The sequence below is a fragment of the Heterodontus francisci genome, chromosome 33 (genome assembly GCF_036365525.1).
Source record: "Heterodontus francisci isolate sHetFra1 chromosome 33, sHetFra1.hap1, whole genome shotgun sequence".
Classification (NCBI taxonomy): domain Eukaryota; kingdom Metazoa; phylum Chordata; class Chondrichthyes; order Heterodontiformes; family Heterodontidae; genus Heterodontus; species Heterodontus francisci.
The window spans coordinates 58,894,274-58,916,366 of NC_090403.1; the positions used below are offsets into that span (position 1 = coordinate 58,894,274).

General features: G+C 44.2%; 1 protein-coding gene across 1 annotated transcript in view; it reads right to left on the bottom strand.

The window, feature by feature from the left end:
* The window catches only part of cdk12 (cyclin dependent kinase 12), a 41,758-nt gene that overhangs the window by 11,811 nt on the left and 7,854 nt on the right, over positions 1 to 22,093 (bottom strand). The window contains exons 3-9 of the mRNA XM_068013082.1: positions 19,843 to 19,982; positions 17,589 to 17,759; positions 11,965 to 12,154; positions 11,485 to 11,541; positions 7,969 to 8,070; positions 2,784 to 2,861; positions 496 to 612 (exon numbers count right to left, since the gene is read on the bottom strand). Of these exons, the coding sequence (XP_067869183.1) occupies positions 496 to 612; positions 2,784 to 2,861; positions 7,969 to 8,070; positions 11,485 to 11,541; positions 11,965 to 12,154; positions 17,589 to 17,759; positions 19,843 to 19,982 (855 nt within the window). The remainder of the gene's footprint in view (positions 1 to 495; positions 613 to 2,783; positions 2,862 to 7,968; positions 8,071 to 11,484; positions 11,542 to 11,964; positions 12,155 to 17,588; positions 17,760 to 19,842; positions 19,983 to 22,093) is intronic.

Sequence of the window (22,093 nt, forward strand, 5' to 3'; positions counted from 1 at the left end):
CTGGAGTTTAGAAGAATGAGAGGTGATCTCATTGAAACATACTAGATTCAGGAAGGGTTTGACAGAGTAGACACTGAGAGGTTGTTTCCCCTGGCTGGGAAATCTGGAACATGAGGCACAGTCTCAGGATAAGGGGTCAATCATTTAGGACTGAAATGAGGAGAAACTTCTTCACTCAAAGGGTTGTAAAGCTTTGGAATTCTCTATCCCACAGGGTTGTGGATGCTCCATCGTTGAATATATTTAAGGGTGAGATAGACAGATTTTTGGTCTCTCAGGGAATCGAGGGATATGGGAAGCGGGCAGGAAAGTGGAATTGAGGCAGATGATCAGCCACGATTGTATCGAATGGCGGAGCAGGCTCGAGGGGCCATATGGTCTATGCCTGCTCCTGTTTCTTATGTTCTTACACTGTCCCATCAAACACTCCCAGGACAGGTTTAACATCCATTGGACTGAGCACCTGCTGTCGCACTGACTGTTATTGAAGCTTACAATGCAAACTCTTCACGAAGGCGTCTCCGATATTGCTTCTTCGGTTTCATCGTGTGAAAATACGGCAGCTTAATGACATCAGGCCAAGCAGCAGGACAAGGGCTGCCACATAATCGACTGAGAAAACAAAAGCATAGAACCGAATGATCATCTCCAACCAGAGAACCTCAGTGAAAACTTTCACTCTTACAATGGTGCCAGGGAAGTGACCGATATCCCCTGGGCAAAACAAGCCCCATTATGTGTGGCTTTGGAAATCAAACACAACAGTCCAACTGAATGTGTATGTGCTCCCCACAGAATACTTGCAACAAGAAACCACATTCATCATTGTGTAAATGTATGCAGCCACTGTTTATTTATTTATTTTATTTTATTTAAAGCACAGCACTGAAACAGGCCCTTCAGCCCACCGAGTCTGTGCCGACCATCAACCACCCATTTATACTAATACTTCCTACCACATCCCTAGATGTTGTGTGGGGCAAGGGTCACTCACTGTGTAACCACATGAAATCAAAGAACCAGCAAGATTACAGCACAAAGGAGGCCATTCCACTCTTTGCCAATGTCAATTCACCAGGAGCTGTCTGTTTTAAACAAAAACAAGATGACTTGATGGGTGTGCTGTCGCTCGAATTTTCAGTCACTCCTTGCATCTTTGCATCATCATTGGCTACAGGTGAGGTCCCAGAGGACTGGAGAATAGCCAATGTTGTTCCTTTGTTTAAGAAGGGTGGCAAGGATAATCCAGGAAATTATAGGCCGGTGAGCCTTACGTCAGTGGTAGGGAAACTATTAGAGAGGATTATTCGGGACAGGATTTACTCCCATTTGGAAACAAACAAACCTATTAGCGAGAGACAGCATGGTTTTGTGAAGGGGAGGTCGTGTCTTACTAATTTGATTGAGTTTTTTGAGGAAGTGACGAAGATGATTGATGAGGGAAGGGCGGTGGATGTTGTCCAAATGGACTTCAGTAAAGCCTTTGACAAGGTCCCGCATGGCAGACTGGTACAAAAGGTGAAGTTACACGGGATCAGAGGGGAGCTGGCAAGATGGATACAGAACTGACTCGGTCATAGAAGACAGAGGGTATCAGTGGATGTGTGTTTTTCTGAATGGAGGAATGTAACTAGTGGTGTTCCGCAGGGATCAGTGCTGGGACCTTTGCTCTTTGTAGTATATATAAATGATTTGGAGGAAAATGTAGCTGGTCTGATTAGTAAGTTTGCAGACGACACAAAGGTTGGTGGAGTTGCGGATAATGATGAGGATTGTCAGAGGATACAGCAGGATATAGATCGGCTGGAGACTTGGACGGAGAAACGGCAGATGGAGTTTAATCCGGACAAATGTGAGGTAATGCATTTTGGAAGGTCTAATGCAGGTGGGAAGTATACAGTAAATGGCAGAACCCTTAGGAGTATTGACAGGCAGAGAGATCTGGGCGTACAGGTCCACAGGTCACTGAAAGTGGCAACGTAGGTGGATAAGGTAGTCAAGAAGGCATACGGCATGCTTGCCTTCATCGATCGGGGCATAGAGTATAAAAATTGGCAAGTCATGTTGCAGCTGTACAGAACCTTAGTTAGGCCACACTTAGAATATTGCATGCAATTCTGGTCGCCACACTACCAGAAGGACGTGGAGGCTTTGGAGAGGGTACAGAGGAGGTTTACCAGGATGTTGCCTGGTCTGGAGGGCATTAGCTATGAGGAGAGGTTGGAAAAACTCGGATTGTTTTCACTGGAACGACGGAGGTGGAGGGGTGACATGACAGAGGTTTACAAAGTTATGAGCGGCATGGACAGAGTGGATAGTCAGAAGCATTTTTCCAGGGTGTAAGAGTCAGTTACTAGGGGACATAGGTTTAAGGTGCGAGGGGCAAAGTTTAGAGGGGATGTGCGAGGCAAGTTTTTTTACACAGAGGGTGGTGAGTGCCTGGAACTTGCTGCCAGGGGAGGTGGTGGAAGCAGATACGATAGCGACGTTTAACAGACATCTTGATAAATACATGAATAGGAAGGGAATAGAGGGATATGGGCCCCGGAAGTGCAGAAGGTGTTAGTTTAGGCAGGCATCAAGATCGGCGCAGGCTTGGAGGGCCGAATGGCCTGTTCCTGTGCTGTACTGTTCTTTGTTCCTTCAAGCAACGGATGAGTCATTATCAATAATACTTTAATTACTGATAATCGGGACAACTTTATGCAATGCACTGAGTTAGCAATAGTTATTTGTAGGAAGGTCATTAATCACGAACAAAACATCTTAAATTCATCTCCTACCTGATGAGCTCAAGCTGTGCCAGCTCCTGATTGGCTTGAAAAATTGGTTTTTTAGTGAACAGTTCCCCAAGAATACAACTGCAAACAGAATACACCGAGTTAACAACCAGCGCACACGCGGATCCCCAGCGCACACGCGGATCCCCAGTGGCAAGTAGGTTTTGGAAGTTGCTAACACCTACAATTTATTGCTGAATATCATTTCAGTACCAGGAATGTCTCCCTATAATTGTGGAATTTCATTCTGTGCCAAACCTCTAGTGAACACAACACCACTCACTCTTCATACAAAGACAGTATCATTTTATGCTGCTTGCATCTCAATGATAAGCCCTCACCTGTTCTCTCATTTGACTGGTTTAAATTATTCGTGTTTGAAGATTCTCTCAACTTTTCCGTTCTCAAACTTCTATTCCAAATGCATGCTGTTACCCCAACCCTCTGAGCAACATTATCTCTTGTTACAGCTTCTTCCTCCTGGTATCAGCCACTTGTTGTATAGTGATTGTACTCATCACATTATCTCTGTTCATATGATCTCTGACGGGAGCTCACTCCACTCTCCCCTCCCTCTGCAGTACTATTCCAGTGTTTTTTGCTCTACTCTATCTTCTGCAGTATTGAAACTCAGCCCCTTTTGCCTTTTTTATAGCAAAGAGCATCACGTTTTCTGATTTCTTGCTTTAGGCTCTATGAAATAATAAACTATAAAATATTTAGAATAAATATAAATAAGCATTTATCTGAGTGACATAGAATTCTAGAGGCACAGGAAAAGGCAACTTGGCCCATCGAGTCCATGCTGGCTCTCTGTAGAGCAATCCAATGAGTCCCATTCCCCGCTCTATCCCAAGTGTCCATCCAATTTCCTTCTAAAATCATTCATCATCTTTGCTTCCAACACCCACATAGACAGAGTGCTCCAGGTTATTACCGCTCACTGCGTTAACAATGTTCTTCCTCATATCTTCCTGCACCTCTTGCCCAAAATCTTAAACCTGTGTTCCCTGATCCTTGTACCATCAGATAAAGGGAGCAGCTTTTCTCTGTCTACATTATCTAAACCTATCATAATCTTGTACACCTCAATCAACTCTCCCCTCAATTTCCTTCGCTCCAAGGAGAACAACCCCAGTTTCTCCAACCTAACCCTGTAGCTAAAATCCCTCATTCCTGGAACCATTCTGATAAATCTCCTCTGCACCCTCTCAAGGACCCTCACATCCTTCCTGAAGTGTGGTGACCAGACTGGATGCAATTCTCCAGTTGGGTCTGAATCAGAACTTTATAACGGTTCAGCATAACTTCCCTGCCTTTATACTCAATACCTCCATCTATGAAGTCCAAAATCCCATATGTGCTTTGCTAACTACTAACTCAATACATCCTGCCACCCTCAAAGATCTATGCACATGAACCCCCAGCTCCCTCTGTCCCTGTACATGCTTTAAAATTGTGTCATTTAGTCTATATTGCCTCTCCCTATCCCTTCTGCCAAAATGCAGAAGCTCACACTTCTCTGTATTAAATTTCATCTGCCATTTGTCTGCCCATTCTGCTAGCCTATCTATGTCCTATTGCAGTTGATTGGTATCATCCTCACTGTCTGCCACTCCTCCAAGTATAGTGCCATCAGCAAATTTTGAAATGTTACTCTGTATTCCAATATCCAAGTCATTTCTATATATCAAAAAAGCAGTGATCCTAGCACTGACCCTTGGGGAACACCACTGTCCACCATCCTCCAGTCTGAAAAACAACTATTTACTACGACTTAAAAATAGAAAATGCTGGGAACACTCAGCAGGTCTGGCAGCATCTGTGGAGGGAGAAGCAGAGTTAACGTTTCAGGTCTGTGAAACGTTAACTCTGCTTCTCTCTCCACAGATGCTGCCAGACCTGCTGAGTGGTTCCAGCGCTTTGTTTTTATTTCAGATTTCCAGCATCTACAGTGTTTTGCTTTTATTTACTACGACTTGCTGTTTTCTGTTATTAAGCCAATTTTTATCCAAGCTGGCACTGACCCTCTTAATCCTTGAGCTTCAATTTTGTTAACCAGCCTTTTATTAGCACTTTGTCAAACACTTTCTTAAAATCCAGATAGACAACACCCATTGCTTTTCCTTCATCAACCTTCTCTGTTATTTCATAAAAAATTCAATTAGATTAGTCAAGCACGATCTGCCTTTTCCAAATCTGTGCTGACTCTCCTTAATTAACTCAAACCTCACCAAGTGCCTGTTCATTTTTTCCCTGATTATTGTTTCTAAAACCTTACCCACCACTAATGTTAAACTAACCGGCCTTCAGTTTCTAGGAATGTCCTTACACCTTTTCTTGAATAAGGGTGTCACATTTTCCACTCTCTAATCTCTGGCACCTCCCCCATATTCAGGGAAGATTGGAAGATTATAGCAAGCCCTTCCGCTATCTCCATATCTACTCCCACTTCCTTTAGCAACCTGGGGTGCAAGCCATCCAGACCAGGTGACTTATCCACTCTAAGCACAGCCAGCCTTTCCAGTACATCCTGCCTATCAATTTTCACCCCATCCATTATCTCTACTATCTCCGCTTCTACTGAAATTTTGTCAGCATCCTCTTCTAAACACTGATACAAAGTACTCATTAAGTATTTTAGCCTTGTCCTGCGCCTCTAAGCATATATCACCCTCCTTGTCCCTAATTGGCCCCGCCCCACCTCTTAATACCCACTTCCAACATACATGCTGGTAGAAGATTACATAATTCCATTTTATGTTAACTGCCATTCTATTTTCATAGTCTTTCTTTGCCAGTCTTATTTCCTCTTCATTTCTCCTCTAAACTTATTGTATTTGGCCTGGTTCTCACTTGAAGAATTCACCTGATATGCATCATACACCCTCTTCTTTTGTTTCATCACATTCTCTATCTCCCTTGTCATCCAAGGAGCCCTGGCTTTGGTTTCCTTGCCTTTCACCCTTGTTGAAATGTACCTGGCCTGTACCTGAAACACCTCCTCCTTAATGATCACCCATTGTTCCATTACAATTGTTCCTGTCAATATTTGGTTCCATTTTATCCTGGCTAGATACCCACTCATCTCATTGAAGTTAGCCCTCTTACAATTTAGAAGTTGTAGTTTTGATTGTTCCTTGCTCTTCTCCATTACTTGTCTAAACTTTATGATACAATGATCACTCTTACCCAAGTGTTCCCCCACAGACACTTGGTCCACTTGTCCCACCTCATTCCCCAGCACCAGATCCAGCAATACCTCCTTCCTAGTTGGACCAAGAACATACTGGTCAAGGAAGTTCTCCTGAACACATTTCAGAAATTCCTCCCCATCCTTACCCTTGACTCTAATATTACCCAATTGATATTTGGGTAATTAAAGTCCCCCAATATCACCACTCTATAGTTCTTGCACATCTCTGCCACTTCCCTGCACATTTGCTCCTCTATCTCTCTCTCTCATTATTTGAAGGCCTATAGAATACCCCCAGTAGTGTGATCATCCCCTTTTTGCTTCTCAACTCTAACCAAATGGATTCTGTCTGTCTTTGCCCCCTCAAGGATATCCTCCTTTTCCAACACAGCGCTATCTTCCCTAATCAGTACTGCTACCCAACCTCCCCTTTTTCCTTCCCTATCATTTCTGAACACTTTGTATTCTTGAATAATAAGCTCCCATTCTTCATTTTTAAGCCATGTTTCCGTTATTGGAAATACATCATATACCCACACAGCCACTTGTGCGTGTAGCTCACCAACTTTATTCACCACACTTTCAGTTTTTATATACATGGATTCAAACCTGTCTTTATATTCCTTGTAGTCGTTCCTAGTCTGGTCCTATTTAATATGGTACTACTTCTTTCTCTAGTACTATCGAACACTCACTTCTTTATGCACCTTATTCCTCTTTTCTATTTCTATATGCTGGTGCCCATCCCCCTGCCAATTTAGTTTAAACCCTCCCCAACCACACTAATGAATGTCCCTACAAGGACATTGGTCCCAGCCCTGTTGAGGTGCAACCTGTCCCTTTTGAATAGGTGTCTCTTGTCTCAGAACTGGTCTCAAGAATCTGAAGCCCTCTCTCCTGTACCATACTTCAAGCCACGCATTGATCCTCTCTAACTTCCTATTTCTCCTCTTGCTAACATGTGGCACTGGGAGTAATCCAGAGATTACTACCTTCGAGTTCCTACTCTTTAATTTCCTTCCTAGCTCCTGAAAATCTGACCATGGGACCTCAATACTTGCCCTCTCTACATTATAACAGTGACAACATTTCCTACATTACAACATTGACTGCACTGCAAAAGTACTCCATTGGTGGTAAAGCGCTTTGGGATGTCCGGTGGTCATGAAAGGCGCTACATAAATGCAAGTCTGTCTTTCTATCTTCTTCATTAGTACCGATGTCTACCACAACTTCTGGCTCACTCCCCTCCGTCCCCTTGCAGAATATTCTGCACCCTCTCCGTGATGTCCCTTACACAGGCATCAGGGAGGCAACACACCACATGATGACGGTTACAGAAATGCTTGTCTGTCCTTTTAACTATGGAATCACCTATAACAAATATATTTCTACTCTTTGCTGTTCTCTCCTATGCAGTCCCTTGCCCACTGGTGCCATGGTCCAGACTGCACTCCTTCAAGGTGTGGTCACTTCCAGAAGCTGAGTACTGGTTTGAGAGTGGCACACACCCTGAAGACCTTACACCTCCTGCCTCTTCCAACTCTTCCGGTTGGCCACCCAGCTATTATCTTGAACTCTCACTGTCTGTGCGGTGACTGCCTCCTGGAACATATGATCCAGGGAAGTCTCAGCTTTCCTGATGCTCCGCAGCTGCCCTTCAAGCTCGGAAGTCTTGAGCTCGAGCAGCTGGAGGCACTTCCTACACATGTGGTTGCCCAAGATACATGAAGGGTCCTGAAGTTCGCACATGGCACATCAATTGCAAACAACAGGTCTTAGCTGCCCATCCATGGTGTAAGAAAAAATTTCTATTCCTCGTTTATAATAGTTAGTACCTTATTTAAATTATTAATTTTAATTAATACCTCTAGACTTGCACTGTGCTACTACTCTTATTAATTCACTTACCTCAATTGAAATTTTATCAATTAAGCTGACCTGTAAATTTAATACATGTACGATCCTCAGTACCACAAACATCCCACTTACCCACAGCTCCAAACATCGATGGCCGGAGAGTATCGCTCCTCCCCCAGCAGCAGTTCCGGTGGGCGGTACCACAGTGTGATGACTTTGTTAGTGTATGGACGGCTAGGAAACAAAGTTGGAGCATTGAGGTGTATCACACCGAACAAAGAAGCAACATTCTACATCAATGCTGACTCCACAAAGTTCAAAGCACAAAGAGACCAATGTGCACTGCCCATCGCCAGAAATGTACTAAAATCCGACAATCCCAGCATAATTCCAGCATAATCCGCGTATAACCAGAATACAATCAGAGCATAACCGGTGCGCAATCCGAGGTCAACTGGGGCACAGCAGGAGCAGAGTGCTGTCTGGGTTTTGTGGATGGTATATGAGTCACATGGCGGGGCTAAAGAGTGGCGAGTCGAAGAGACTTAGTTGTTGGCAGGAAAAAAGACAGATGCGTAATGAGAGAGTCAACTGTGTAACAGCCCCGACAACCAGTTTTATCTACAGCGCTTGTGGAAGAGTCTGTCACTCTAGAATTAGCCTTTACAGCCACTCCAGGCGCTGCTTCACAAACCACTGACCACCTCTAGGCGCTTACCCATTGTCTCTCGAGACATGGAAGCCAAAGAAGATTAGTCACCATCACAAATGCTCCAGTCAGGGTCAGACCACTGAAACATTGTAGGTTTTTGGTGAAAACCCAGGTGCAAAGTGGGTGGAGGCTCAGGACCTCAGCAGCCTTCAGTGCAGTGAAAATTTAATTTGACAGACTCAGAACATTTCCTAAGTTTTTAATGAGGTTTCCCTGAGTGCCGCATTTACATGGCCACTTGCTGCTCCTTTGCCTGCAGACTCTCCCATACTGTTCCCATGTGGAGTAACCATCCTGTGACATGAGGCAGGTGCAACTGTGAATCTGCCCTGAATCAATCCCAATGTTTATTTAATATGAGGCTAGTTTACATCACAGAAGCTGTGACATCTATAAATATGTCAGAGTGCAGCAAATGTCACACTGTGTTTCATGTTAGCAGCTGAGGCACAGCTTCCAACTTTAGGTTTTTGGCTTACAATGAACAGCAAAGGTTAATCTCCCAACAAGTTCAGGCAAAAATGATACACTTCTGAGCAGCCATAGCAAAACACTGACCCCAAAATCCAAGTTATTTGGGTTTTAATTCAGTGATCTGACTCACAGCTGGAGTGTGGGAAATGGACAATTCACTGATCCAGGTGGAGCTTATCAGATTAATGTGGGCAGCTAACCTGCATCTGGCCTGCAACGTAGCTGTCATCAGACAGTCGTAATACAGGTTGGGAAACTTCTGCTTTTATCTGCATGTGTCAGTATCCACCACTGGCCAAGGTTCAGTTCCGAGGTAGTTGATCTAAACTGGAGCAGCAGCAGGAACACTGCAGCTAGTCTGAGGATCTATGACCGTGGAGTGTGCGTGGACACTTCATTTCAGTTCTGAAATTTTCAATTGACCCCCAGCTTCAACAGCTTTTTATTTAGGAAGATTGTGGAGGGGTAGTGGAGAGTTCTCGATTTTCACTACCCTTTGCGTGAAGAAGTGCTTCCTTACATCACCCCTGAATGGCCTAGCTCTAATTTTAAGGTTAGTCTCATTTGTTCTGGACTCCCTCCACTAGAGGAAATAGTGTCTCTCTTTCGACCCTAGAGACTCCTTTGATGATCTTAAGCATCTCAATTAAATCACCCCTTAATTTTCTATATTCAAGAGAAAACAAGCCAAGGGTTCTCAACCAGGGTCAACAGCCCCCTAGGGGTCCGTGAGAAGGTTTCAAAGGATCCGCAAGTGGCTCCCTGTCTCCACTGTGCAGACAATGCTTATTTAATGCTGATCCCCAAAGGTTAGTGTCCGGGGCACAGAGTTTTAGCTTCCAGCCCCAACCCACCCATCACTTTAGCCTCAAACTTCACAGAGGACTTGAGGAACCAAAAACTGCCGCCTGGCCCTGGAGGCTCACAGTCTTTGGTCCAGCACTATATTGTCTGTTCTCAGCAGACACGGTCTGCTCGGCTATTTAGTAACACAAAGAGGAGAAGTGAGAACTGGTAATGGCTGCCAACACCAACTATCTCATCAGAACTCAGTCAGCCCCACCGACACTTTACCAATCTTAATGACAGTTTACTAATTTCAGTATAACTCTACTAACCTCAGGGACCGTTTACTAATTTCAGTATAACTCTGCCTACATTGGCAACAATGAACTTAAGCATAACCAAGTCAAAATGAACAATGAATATGACATGCGCGTGAGTTTCCCCATAGTTCCTAACTTCTCACCATTTAGAAAATACTCTCAGCTATCTTAGATCCACAGTGGATGACCTCACACTTTCCCACATTGAACTCCATGTGCCACATTTTTGGTTACTCACTCAATCTATCAATGTCCCTTTGCAACTTTCTGCTCCCATCCACAGTATTTACAGTGTCACTAACTTAGTGTCAGCTGCAAACTTAGATAAATGGCTCTCTCTTCCTTCATCTCAATCATTTATAAATGCAGTGAATAGTGAGGCCCCACTGCAGATCACGAATCACATCCTGTCACATTCCAGTCCAGCTTGGGGTGGTCGGTGAGAAGAATTTAGGCAATATTCCTTCAAGAGAATTTACTCATTGCAACCTCGGAGAAGACTTTCACCACTCCCACAGTTGCTGTTAAAAATACCTCAATGATATTTGCACGTAGTTATCCTGGTACCTTCTTCAACCAAGACAACAAAAACAAACTGGCTGCTTATTCAACACATTTTTGGGACGTTGCTGCCACATTTATAGTTACTGATCCCTTTTCCATGAACCACTGCAGCCCTTGTGCTAATGGTGTTGACTTGGGGATTACAGGTATTTGACCCAGCGACAATGAATGATTAATTGTGTATGCCCAAGGCAGGATGGTGTTCCCATGACGGTGTTATTGTCCTCCTCGGAATTGAGGTGGTGGGGTTTGGAGGTGCAGTGGAAGAAACTTGGTGAGTTGCTGCATTTCATCTTGTAGATAGTACACACTGCAGCCACAGGTGGGTGGGGCTGGATATTGTATCCAGTAGCAGGGGCATCAACAGGGTATATTAATGCAAGGCTTTTTTTAAGAAGTCTTGAACGACCTGTAAGTCTCCATGTCAAAGATACGTAGAGGATACAAGGAAGTACAGACATTAAGGATAAATTTGCTCAGCACATTCAGCTCAACTGAACAGCATCAGGCAGCAGGTGACAAGAGCACAGGTCCTGTGAAATGCTCACAAGCATTGTCCTAAGACACTCTTCCCCAAGTTGTGGTGCAAAGTGGTTGTTTGGCTATCTCTGTGGGCCCCGATTAAATTAATACCATTATGTAAAATCCAACAACCCATGGAAAATATCCTATGCTTTCACACAGCGATATAACCAGATCCACATTCTCAGGTCCTACTCTCTCTCACACCGTGGTGCTGTGGTTGGGAACCTGCACATAGTGAATGAATATAAAACTATTTGTGCAACTCACCTCTCCTCCGAGTTGTACAATCGTGCCAAACCAAAATCTGCCAGCTTGATCTGTCCACTGGATAAAGAGAACAATCAGTAAGATAGCAGCTTCCATACTAAACCCCATTCCCCCCCACAAACTAAACCCCATCTCCCCCCCGCGCAAACTAAACCCCATCTCCCCCCCGCGCAAACTAAACCCCATCTCCCCCCCGCGCAAACTAAACCCCATTCCCCCCCACAAACTAAACCCCATCCCCCTCCCCCACAAAACTTAACCCCCTTGCCCCCACCCCACCCTGGATAAAGGGAACAACCAGTGAGATAGTATCTTCCATGCTAACCAACAACCCCCCCCCCCCCCACCTGCACACTGACCCTCTCACATGACCCCAAAATAAAACCCTCCCACCTCCTCCACTCTAACCCCCATAACCCCATCAACATCCCCCAACCCCCCACACTAAGCCCACCCCTCACTTGCTCCACACGCCCATACCTGTTGTTGAGGAGGATGTTGGAGCATTTAATGTCACGATGCAGGAAATTCTTTTTATGACAGTAATCCAGACCATCCATCAGCTGCCTCATGAAGGATTTGATGTGGTCCTCAGTGAAATGCACCAGCCCTGACTCCAGCAGACCCATCAAATCATGGTCCATGTACTCAAAGACCAGGTAGAAAGCCCCTGTTAGATCAGTGATGGGAACAACACGAACAAGCAAATGGTTACTGTCGTCATTTACTCAGCACAGGGAAGCAGGGGAGAAAACTACTTGCTTAACTTAGTGTGGGATTCTCAAACACTTACTGCTAAAATTTTAAAATATGGGTCCCGTTAAGTGTTAGCTTGGCTCAGTTGGCATCACTCACCCCTGTAAATCCATTACTGTAGGATCGAACCCCACTCCAGGACTCGAGCCCATGATCTGAGACAGGATCTCAATGCAGTCCCTAGAATTATCATATTGGCAACGGCCCATTGTTCAGATCACAACATTAAATCTGATGACTGCTCAGCTGCATATTAAAGATTCCATGACAACAGATCAGCGAGTACTCCCAGTGCCTGACCCAACACTATCAGAAATGAGGCGGAGGCAGTGGTGTAGTGGTAATGTCCCTGGACTAGTAATCTAGAGCCCAGGCTAATGCTCCGGGGACATGGTTCAAATTCCACCATGACAGATGGTGAAATTTGAATTCAATTAATAAAAAAAATCTGGAATTAAAAACTAGTCTAATGGTGGCCATCAAACAATTGTCGATTGTTGTAAAATCTCATCTGGTTCACTAATGTCCTTTAGGGAAGGAAACCTGCCGTCCTTACCTGGTCTGGCCTACATGTGACTGCAGACCACAGCAATGTGGTTAACTCTTAAAATGCCCTCTGAAATGGCCGAGCAAGCCGCTCAGTTCAAGGGCAATTAGGGATGGGCAATAAATACAGGCCTAGCCAGCAACGCCTACATCCCAGAAATGAATATTTTAAAAAATGGATTAACTGCTCATTCCTTCCTTGATGTTGGCGGAATCCCCAAAAAGTTCCAGAAAGAAACATTCCCGGTTAGTTAGTCACAATTCTGAGAAGTTAAAGGTTCTCCGGTCTCCAGGAATTTCACTTGATTAGCCGGTGATGCGGAGAGTAATCTCCCTAAGTGTTTCTCTCTCTCATGGGTGTGGGCAGGAGACAGGTGGACAGTGTTGAGCTTGCAACATTGTACGGGTGGTGTGAACTTCATATACATTCATACTTTTAAAATGTAAAATGACTCAAGTTCTCTGTCCTTTGTCTTCAATAATGAGCAGATATACTTTTTCAAAGGTGCTTCTTACTGGCCTTGTCACTGAGCCCAGGTCCCTACAGTCCACACAAACTCTGGGCCCAAAGACAAACATTGGCCATTGCTAGCACAATTGTGACCTCAGGTAACTGGTCAATCCTCCCACAAGTTGCACAGCATTACTTTTCAAACAGGTTGAGTGAGTGATCACACATGGAATGCATCACAAACAGAGGGCAAAACTTGGAAATTTGATGCAAGTGGGAATTTGGTGCAGAGGGGGAAAGAAGTGCTGCTTTTTGCCTCCAATACTTGTAGTGGCTCATAGTACAGTTAAATATTTAATTTAGTTTACCTAGAACATAAGCTATAGGAAGTAAATTATTATAAGACTAAGATTATAAGCTTGATTAAATATATAGACGAATTATTTAAACAAATACAACAAGGTTATACGGGGATGGCAGTGTAGGCAGTGTGCCGCAACTGCAGCATGTGGCAGTTTGTGAAGAGCATTACAATCTTAGACAACAGTAAGTGCCTGCATCTTGAGAAACTTCAGCTCAGAGTTGTTGAGCTGTAGTATGAGGTGCAGATATTGCGGGCTATCAGCGGAGGGTAGTGGGGTGGGTGGGGGGTTATCTGGAGTACTGTATACAGTGCTGGCCTCCTTACTTAAAGAAGGGTGTAAATGTGTTGGAGGCAGTACAGAGAAGGTTTACTAGACTAATACTTTGAATGGACGGGCTGTCTTAAGAGGAAAGGTTGGAAAAAGGCATGTATCTGCTGGAAGTTAGAAGAGTAAGAGGCGACCTGATTGAAACATATAAGATCCTGAGGGGTTTTGACAGGGTGGATGTGGAAAGGATGTTTCCCCTTTTGGGAGAATCTAGAACTAGGGGTCACTGTTTAAAAATAAGGGGTCGCCCATTTAAGACAGAGACGAGGAGAAATGTTTTCTCTCCGAGGATCGTGAGTCTTTGGAATTCTCTTCCTCGTCAGAGGCAGAGGAAGCAGAGTCTTTGAATATTTTTAAGGCAGAGGTAGACAGATTCTTAATAAGCAAGGGGGTGAAAGGTTATCGGGGGTAGGTGGAAATGTGGAGTAATCAGTTCAGCCATGAACTTACTGAATGGCGAAGCAGGCTCTAAGGGCCAAGTGGCTGACTCCTGCTCCTAATCCGTATGTCCGTGTGAACACTTTGTTCCAGGCAGCAGTCACACCCCATAGGAAATGGTACATGTCTGGTAGGTGGTCAGGGACAGGAGGGTGTGACTGTGAGTCTGGCAGATAAGCAGACCCCAGACGCAGTGCTGGAGGAGCCTCAGCCTTTGCCCTTATCCAATAGGTACAAGGTTCTTGCTGCCTGCGTGGATTACGGCAAAGTTTGCAGGGCGGATGAGCAAACAGAACGCAGCACCATAGTGCAGGAAGCCATTCAAGTTGGGGGAGTGAAAAGGAATATGGTGATAGGGGACAGTATAGTCAGGGAGATAAGACACTGTTCTCTGCAGCCACAACCGGGAGTTCCAAAGGTCATGTCTGCCTGTTCGGTGCCTGGATTAAGGACATTTCCTCGCAGCTGGAGAAGAACTTGGAGTGGGAGGGGGGATTCAGTTGTTATCATCCATCTAATAACCAACAAGACAGGTAGAACAAGTAATGAGGTTCTGCTGAGGGCATTTGAGAAGCTGGAGCCCAAATTAAAATGCAGAACCTCAAAAGTAATAATCTCTGGATTACTACCTGAGCCACTTGCAAACTGGCATAAGGTCAAACAAATCAGAGTGTTGAACGTGTGGCTTAAAGAGTGGTGTGGGAAACAGGGGTTTCGATTCATGGATCACTGGCATCAGTACTGGGGAAAGAGGGAGCTGTTCCATTGGGATGGACTCCACGTAAACTGGGCTGGGACCAGTGTCCTGGTGAATCGTATGGTGAAACGGGCTGTAGATAGGTCTTTAAAGTAAAAAGCAGGGGAGGGAGTGGGTTCAAGTGAGGGGAGATTTATAAATCAAAAGAGAAAACTCAAGGCCACAGAGCAGTGTAGCGATTAGGGTAAAGATAAGACAGCGAAAGGAAGGAACAAAAAGTTTGACGGTGATAATGCATCAGTGAAAAAAGTCAAATCAGGGAAAAATGGTAAAAAGTTGAAACTAAAGGCACTTTATCTGAATGTGTGAAAAATTCATAACAAGAGTTAGGAGCTATTCCGTTGGACAGAGTATTAATCAAGACATTGAGAAGCTTAAAGCAAAGGTAATGCAATAATTGTGGGGGACTTTAATCTTCATACAGATTGGACAAATCAAATTGACAAAAGTAGTTTGGAGGATTAGTTCATGGAATGCATTGAGACAGTTTCCTAGAACAATACATCATGGAACCAACTAGGGAAGAGGCTATTTTAGACCTTGTTCTGTGTAATAAGACAAGGTTAATTAGTAATCTTAGATAGTAAGGGATCCTCTGGGAAAGACTGATCATAACATGATAAAATTTCACATTGCGAGTGATATGTGCAAGTTCGAAATGAGAGCATTGAACTTAATGATGCCTATTACATAGGTAGAAGGGGCAAGTTGTCTAAGTTAGATTGGGAAATTAAGTTAAAAGGTATGACGGTAGATGAATAATAGTGAACATTTGAACAAATATTTCATAATTCCCAACGAATCTACATTTCATAGAGAAATAAAAGCTCTACAGGAAAAGAGATTCATCCATGGATAATGAAAGAAATTCAGGATAGTATTAGATTAAAAGAGGCTAATAACATTGCCAAGACCAGTAGTAAGCCTGAGGATTGGGAGAGTTTTAGATATCAATTAAGGATGATCAAAAAATAAATAGATAATAAATATTAATATAAATAGATAAATAGAAAATAATAGAATAAATGACAAGGGAGAAAATAGAATATGAGAGTAAACTAGCAAGAAATATAAAAACAGATTGTAAGAGCTTCTACAGATATGTAAAATGGAACAGAGTAGCAAAAGTAAACATTATAATGGGAAATAAGAAATTGGCAGATATTTTGAGTTTGTCTTCACAGCAGAAGACACAAAAACATACCAGAAATAGGAGGGAATCAAGGGATTAGTGACAGTGAGGAACTTTAATGAATATTAGTAAAGAAAAAGTACTGGAGAAATTAATGAGGCTGTAACTCGACAAAGCCTGTGACCTGGTGCCCTGCTATAACTTCTTCAATAATAACTTCTAACATTTTCCCTATGACAGATGTTAAGCTAACTGGCCTGCAGTTTCCTGCTTTCTGTCTACCCCCCTTTTTGAATAAAGGAGTTACATTGGCTATTTTCCAATCTAACGGAACCTTCCCCGAATCTTGGGAACTTTGGAAAATCAAAACCAATGCATCAACTATCTCACTAGCTACTTCTATTAAAACCCAAGGATGAAGTCCATCAGGACATCAGAATAATGAGCAGCTCTGTCCACATGAAAAACAGGCACATGGTTAAAAAAGAAAATTAAAAAAATATATATTTTTAAAAATAAGGTCAATCATGCGCTGAAATTATTGAACTCAATGTTCAGTCCGCAAGGCTGTAGAGTGCCTAAGCGAAAGATCAGGTGCTGTTCCTCGCGCTTGCGTTGATGTTCACTGGAACACTGCAGCAGGCCAAGGACAGAGAGCAGGAGGGTGGGTTGAAAAGGCAAGCAACCGGAAGCTCGGGATCATGCTTTCGGAGAGGCGACCGCATTGTGAGCAGCGAATAGAGTACACTAAATTGAACCAAGTACAAGTAAATCGCTGCTTCACCTGCAAGAAGAGTTTGGGGCCTTGGATGGTGAGGAGAGATGAGGTAAAAGGGCAGGTATTACACCTCCTGCAATTGCATGGGAAAATGCTGTGGGAACGGGACGAGGTGTCAGGGGTGATGGAGGTGTGGACCAGGGTGTCGCAGAGGGAACAATCCCTTCGGAATTGCTGATGATGGAGGGGAAGGGAAGATGTGTGGCATCATGCTGGAGGTGGCAGAAATGGCAGATGATGATCCTTTGGATGTGGAGGCTGATGGGGTGGAAACTGAGGACAAGGGAAACCCTGTCGTCATTCTGGGAGGGAGGGGAAGGGGTGAGGGCAGAAGTGTGGGAAATAGGTCGGACACGGTTGAGGGCCCTCTCAACCACAGTGGGGGGAATCCTTGGTTGAGGAAAAAGGAAGGCATGTCAGAAGCGCTGTTGTGGAAGGTTGCATCATCAGAACAGATGCATCAGAAATGGAGAACCTGGGAGAATGGGATGGAGTTCTTATAGGAAAAAGGCTGTGAGGAAGTGTCAAGTTTTTACTTTTATCTATTAATATACCTTTATCTTTTTTGAAGTCCAATGCATCTTGTTTGTCTGTCACAATCTCCTTCATGTTGACCACACTGGTGTGGTTAAGCTGACGAAGGATCTTGATTTCTCGAATGGCTGTGATGGGAAATCCCTCCTTTTCATTATCCAGTCGTACCTTTTTAAGAGCAACCATCTCACCTATCAGAAGAGAAAGAGTCTCCATTATCTGAGTAGCCAGTCACAGAGTAAATACAGTTCCTACTGCTTATAGCGGGCGCACTTGTATGAACCTGAATTGCCCACGATATGCAATGACTGGTGTAATGCTGTTACAGTACGGTGTAATTGTACAAGAATGCTGTATATCGCTATTGAATAAACTGGACTAGTTTCATTTAAACTGCAGTCTGTGATTAGTGCAATGTCAAGAAAACCCTATATGCCAAATAAGAATATTAATTTAAACAAGAAATGCTGGAAATATTCCAGCATTTCTTGTTTTTATTTCATATTTCCAGCATCCGCAGAATTTTGCTTTTATTATATATTAATTTCATTGGTTGGAAACTTACATTAGATTATTAATGGAGAAAATCTTGCAGTTAACTTAAAAAAAACTGGCAAACAAGATGGCCACCGCAATTTGCATCTGAAACACCTTTGCATAATCAAAAGACCCACCTGGAGCCAGAGGTTTGAGCAGCACGGACCCAGAACAATGGCTTGCTCTAAGTGACTGAATTACCTAAAATGGCTTCATTAGCATGACAGTCGAGGCAATCTTAATGTATTGACTTTAAAAGAGCAAATACCCTCCAAGTGTAAACTGGCATCCGAGAGCATGTGGAGCCAATTCCTAACCTTGAATTTCATTAGAAGGTTCCAGAAAACCTGAAGCAGCCATGCAACCATCTGTCCATCTCAGGGGATGCTGGTTTTGTTTCCTTTGGACAAAGAGCCAAGCAGAAACAGAGACTGCAGTAGCAGAGAAAGCCGTGGGCTTCCCTTTCTCTCTCTCTCTCCCCAGAAAACATCAAGTTTGAAAACTGTCTGCGACTTTGGCCCCTCCAAGCCTACAGACTGCTACAGCCAGAGACCAGGGGAAGAGAGCCAACTAAATTCTGCCTTCAAGAAAACCCTGAGCAAAGCAGGCCAACCACAAAGTGCACTTTGACCAGCGAGGACTTCAAGAATACAGCTTCAGTTGGAGGATTACTGGATCATCCACTTTACAGACTGTGTATTTAAGTTCCATTTATTCTGGACTTTAATCCAACCACCAAATCTATTTTGCCCTCTGTAATCTATTTGTGTGTGTGTGATCCTCATGTGAATGTGCAATGCTTTTTTTTTTTAAGTATTTTTAAATCAGGATTAGAGTGTAAAGTATAATAAATTTACCTCTTTCTTGTTTAAACTCGAGAAAACCTGTACAATTGTGAAAGAACCAATCACAGTAAAGGTAAAAGGTAAAACACTCACAGAGATGGTAAGCAGAGCCACTGTTTAAAAGGAACAAAGCTTGTTGCAGTTAAATAAGAGGAAGGGCAAGAGGGGAGCCTGAGACCCCCTCCTCACCTGGCCGTAACAACAAGCTGTAACCTCATATCATTTAGAGGGGGATTAGAAGGTCTTAAAGACAGAAAAGTAACTAAACATTAACTACGTGTTATTTCCTTATGGTTGTTTTTGTATTCAGTGCACCCTAATGAGGTGTGAACTACTGAGTAGGAACAGCTGCTTTATCTGTCCGAAATAAATGGAGGGCTTAAAATGCTTTAAACGGCAACACTGAAATTGAAATTAATGCAAATAATGATTATCGCCTTTTGCCCAATATAAGCAACTGCCCATTTTAAACATGGGTCTTTTAAGTGTTGGGGACTGCACTGCATCATGGATTAATCCAGACACAGGGGATCCAAATCCAAGTGCGAGGAGGTCAAGTGGCAGTGGCAAGCCATTGCTGCAGCCAGCCCAGACACTTAACAGGGCTGGTAGTTCAGAATGAAAGACTTTGCTAGTTCACCTTTTCTACAAAAGGTGATCAAAAGGAGAGCAGGCTGGGTGACTCAGAGAGATGCACCCAACCTACAGCAACAAGCAGCTGACTGATGATGGCAGACACAATGGATCTGTCACCACACTAACACTCGAGATGTCATTTCCCACCCAGAAAAACAAAGGAATAGAAATCAAAAATCTTGAACATTAAAACAGCAATTTCCTCTATAAAATACAATGCTCCGTATGTCAGAAAGTTTCTGAAATCATCAATTACCTGTGTCCTTATCCTTAGCCTTGTAAACTTGCCCATAAGTCCCTTCACCAGTGATTCCAATGATGTCAAATTTATCCACACACCGCTTGCCCCAGTCGCTCTCAGTCTCCTTTTTCTCACCATAGCGGGGACAACAGATTCTTTAAAAAGTTAAAGGTATGAGTGGCAATATTAACAAATCAGCACATTGAGCAATAAACCCTCCCTTCAACAGCGGTGTATCCAATATTATCCCCATTCCTTCTGATGGTTTTGCCTCAGACTGCGGTAGTTACACACACACTGACTCCCACCGGGGTACAGTCCCATAGCCACCAACTCTCACTGGGGTACAGTCCCATAGCCACTGACTCTCACCGAGGTACAGTCCCACAGACACTGACAGAGATAGATTGGAAAGTTGGGCAGAGAAATGGCAGATGGAGTTCAATCCGGGCAAATGCGAGGTGATGCATTTTGGAAGATCCAATTCAAGAGTGAACTATACAGTAAATGGAAAAGTCCTGGGGAAAATTGATGTACAGAGAAATTTGGGTGTTCAGGTCCATTGTTCCCTGAAGGTGGCAACGCAGGTCAATAGAGTGGTCAAGAAGGCATACGGCATGCTTTCCTTCATCGGACGGTGTATTGAGTACAAGAGTTGGCAGGTCATGTTACAGTTGTATAGGACTTTGGTTCGGCCACATTTGGAATACTGCGTGCAGTTCTGGTCGCCACATTACCAAAAGGATGTAGATGCTTTGGAAAGGGTGCAGAGGAGGTTCACCAGGATGTTGCCTGGTATGGAGGGTGCTAGCTATGAAGAGAGGTTGAGTAGATTAGGATTATTTTCATTAGAAAGACGGAGGTTGAGGGGGGACCTGATTGAGGTGTACAAAATCATGAGAGGTATAGACAGGGTGGATAGCAAGAAGCTTTTTCCCCAGAGTGGGGGATTCAATTACTAGGGGTCACGAGTTCAAAGTGAGAGGGGAAAAGTTTAGGGGGGATATGCGTGGAAAGTTCTTTACGCAGAGGGTGGTGGATGCCTGGAACGCGTTGCCAGCGGAGGTGGTAGACGCGGGCACGATAGCGTCTTTTAAGATGTATCTAGACAGATACATGAATGGGCAGGAAGCAAAGAGATACAGACCTTTAGAAAATAGGCGACAGGTTTAGATAGAGGATCTGGATCGGCGCAGGCTTGGAGGGCCAAAGGGCCTGTTCCTGTGCTGTAATTTTCTTTGTTCTTTGTTCTCACCGGGGTACAGTCCAATAGCCAGACTTTCACTGGAGTACAGTCCCACAGACACTGACTCTCACTGGGGTACAGTCCCACAGACACTGACTCTCACCGGGGTACAGTCCCACAGACACTGACTCTCACTGGGGTACAGTCCCATAGCCACTGACTCTCACCGGGGTACAGTCCCACAGACACTGACTCTCACCGGGGTACAGTCCCATAGCCACTGACTCTCACCGGGGTACAGTCCCATAGCCACTGATTCTCACCGGGGTACAGTTCCACAGACACTGACTCTCACTAACACTCACTGGGGTACAGTTCCACACACACTGACTCTCACTGGGGTGCAGTTCCACACACACTGACTCTCACTCGGTACAGTTCCGCACACATTGACTGTCACTGGGGTACAGTCCCACACACACTGACTCTCATTGGGTACAGTCCCACAGACACTGACTCTCACTCGGGTACAGTTCCACAAATGCTGACTCTCACCAGGGTGCAGTCCCACAGACACTGACTCTCACTGGGGTACAGTTCCACACACAATGACTCTCACTTGGTACAGTTCCGCACACATTGACTGTCACTGGGGTACAGTTCCACAGACACTAGCTCTCACTCGGGTACAATTCCACAAATGCTGACTCTCACCGTGTGCATTCCCATAGACACTGTCTGTCACACGGGTACAGTCCCATACACACTGACTCTCACTTGGGTACAGTTCCACAGAAACATAGAAAATAGGAGCAGGAGTAGGCCATTCGGCCCTTCGAGCCTGCTCCGCCATTCATTATGATCATGGTTGATCATCCAACTCAGTAACCTGTTCCCGCTTTCGCCCCATATCCTTTGATCCCTTTAAACCCAAGAGCTATACCTGACTCCTTCTTGAAAACATACAATGTTTTGGCCTCAACTGCTTTCTGTGGTAGCGAATTCCGCAGGTTCACCACTCTCTGGGTGAAGAAATTTCTCCTCATCTCAGTCCTGAAAGGTTTACCCCGTATCTTTGGA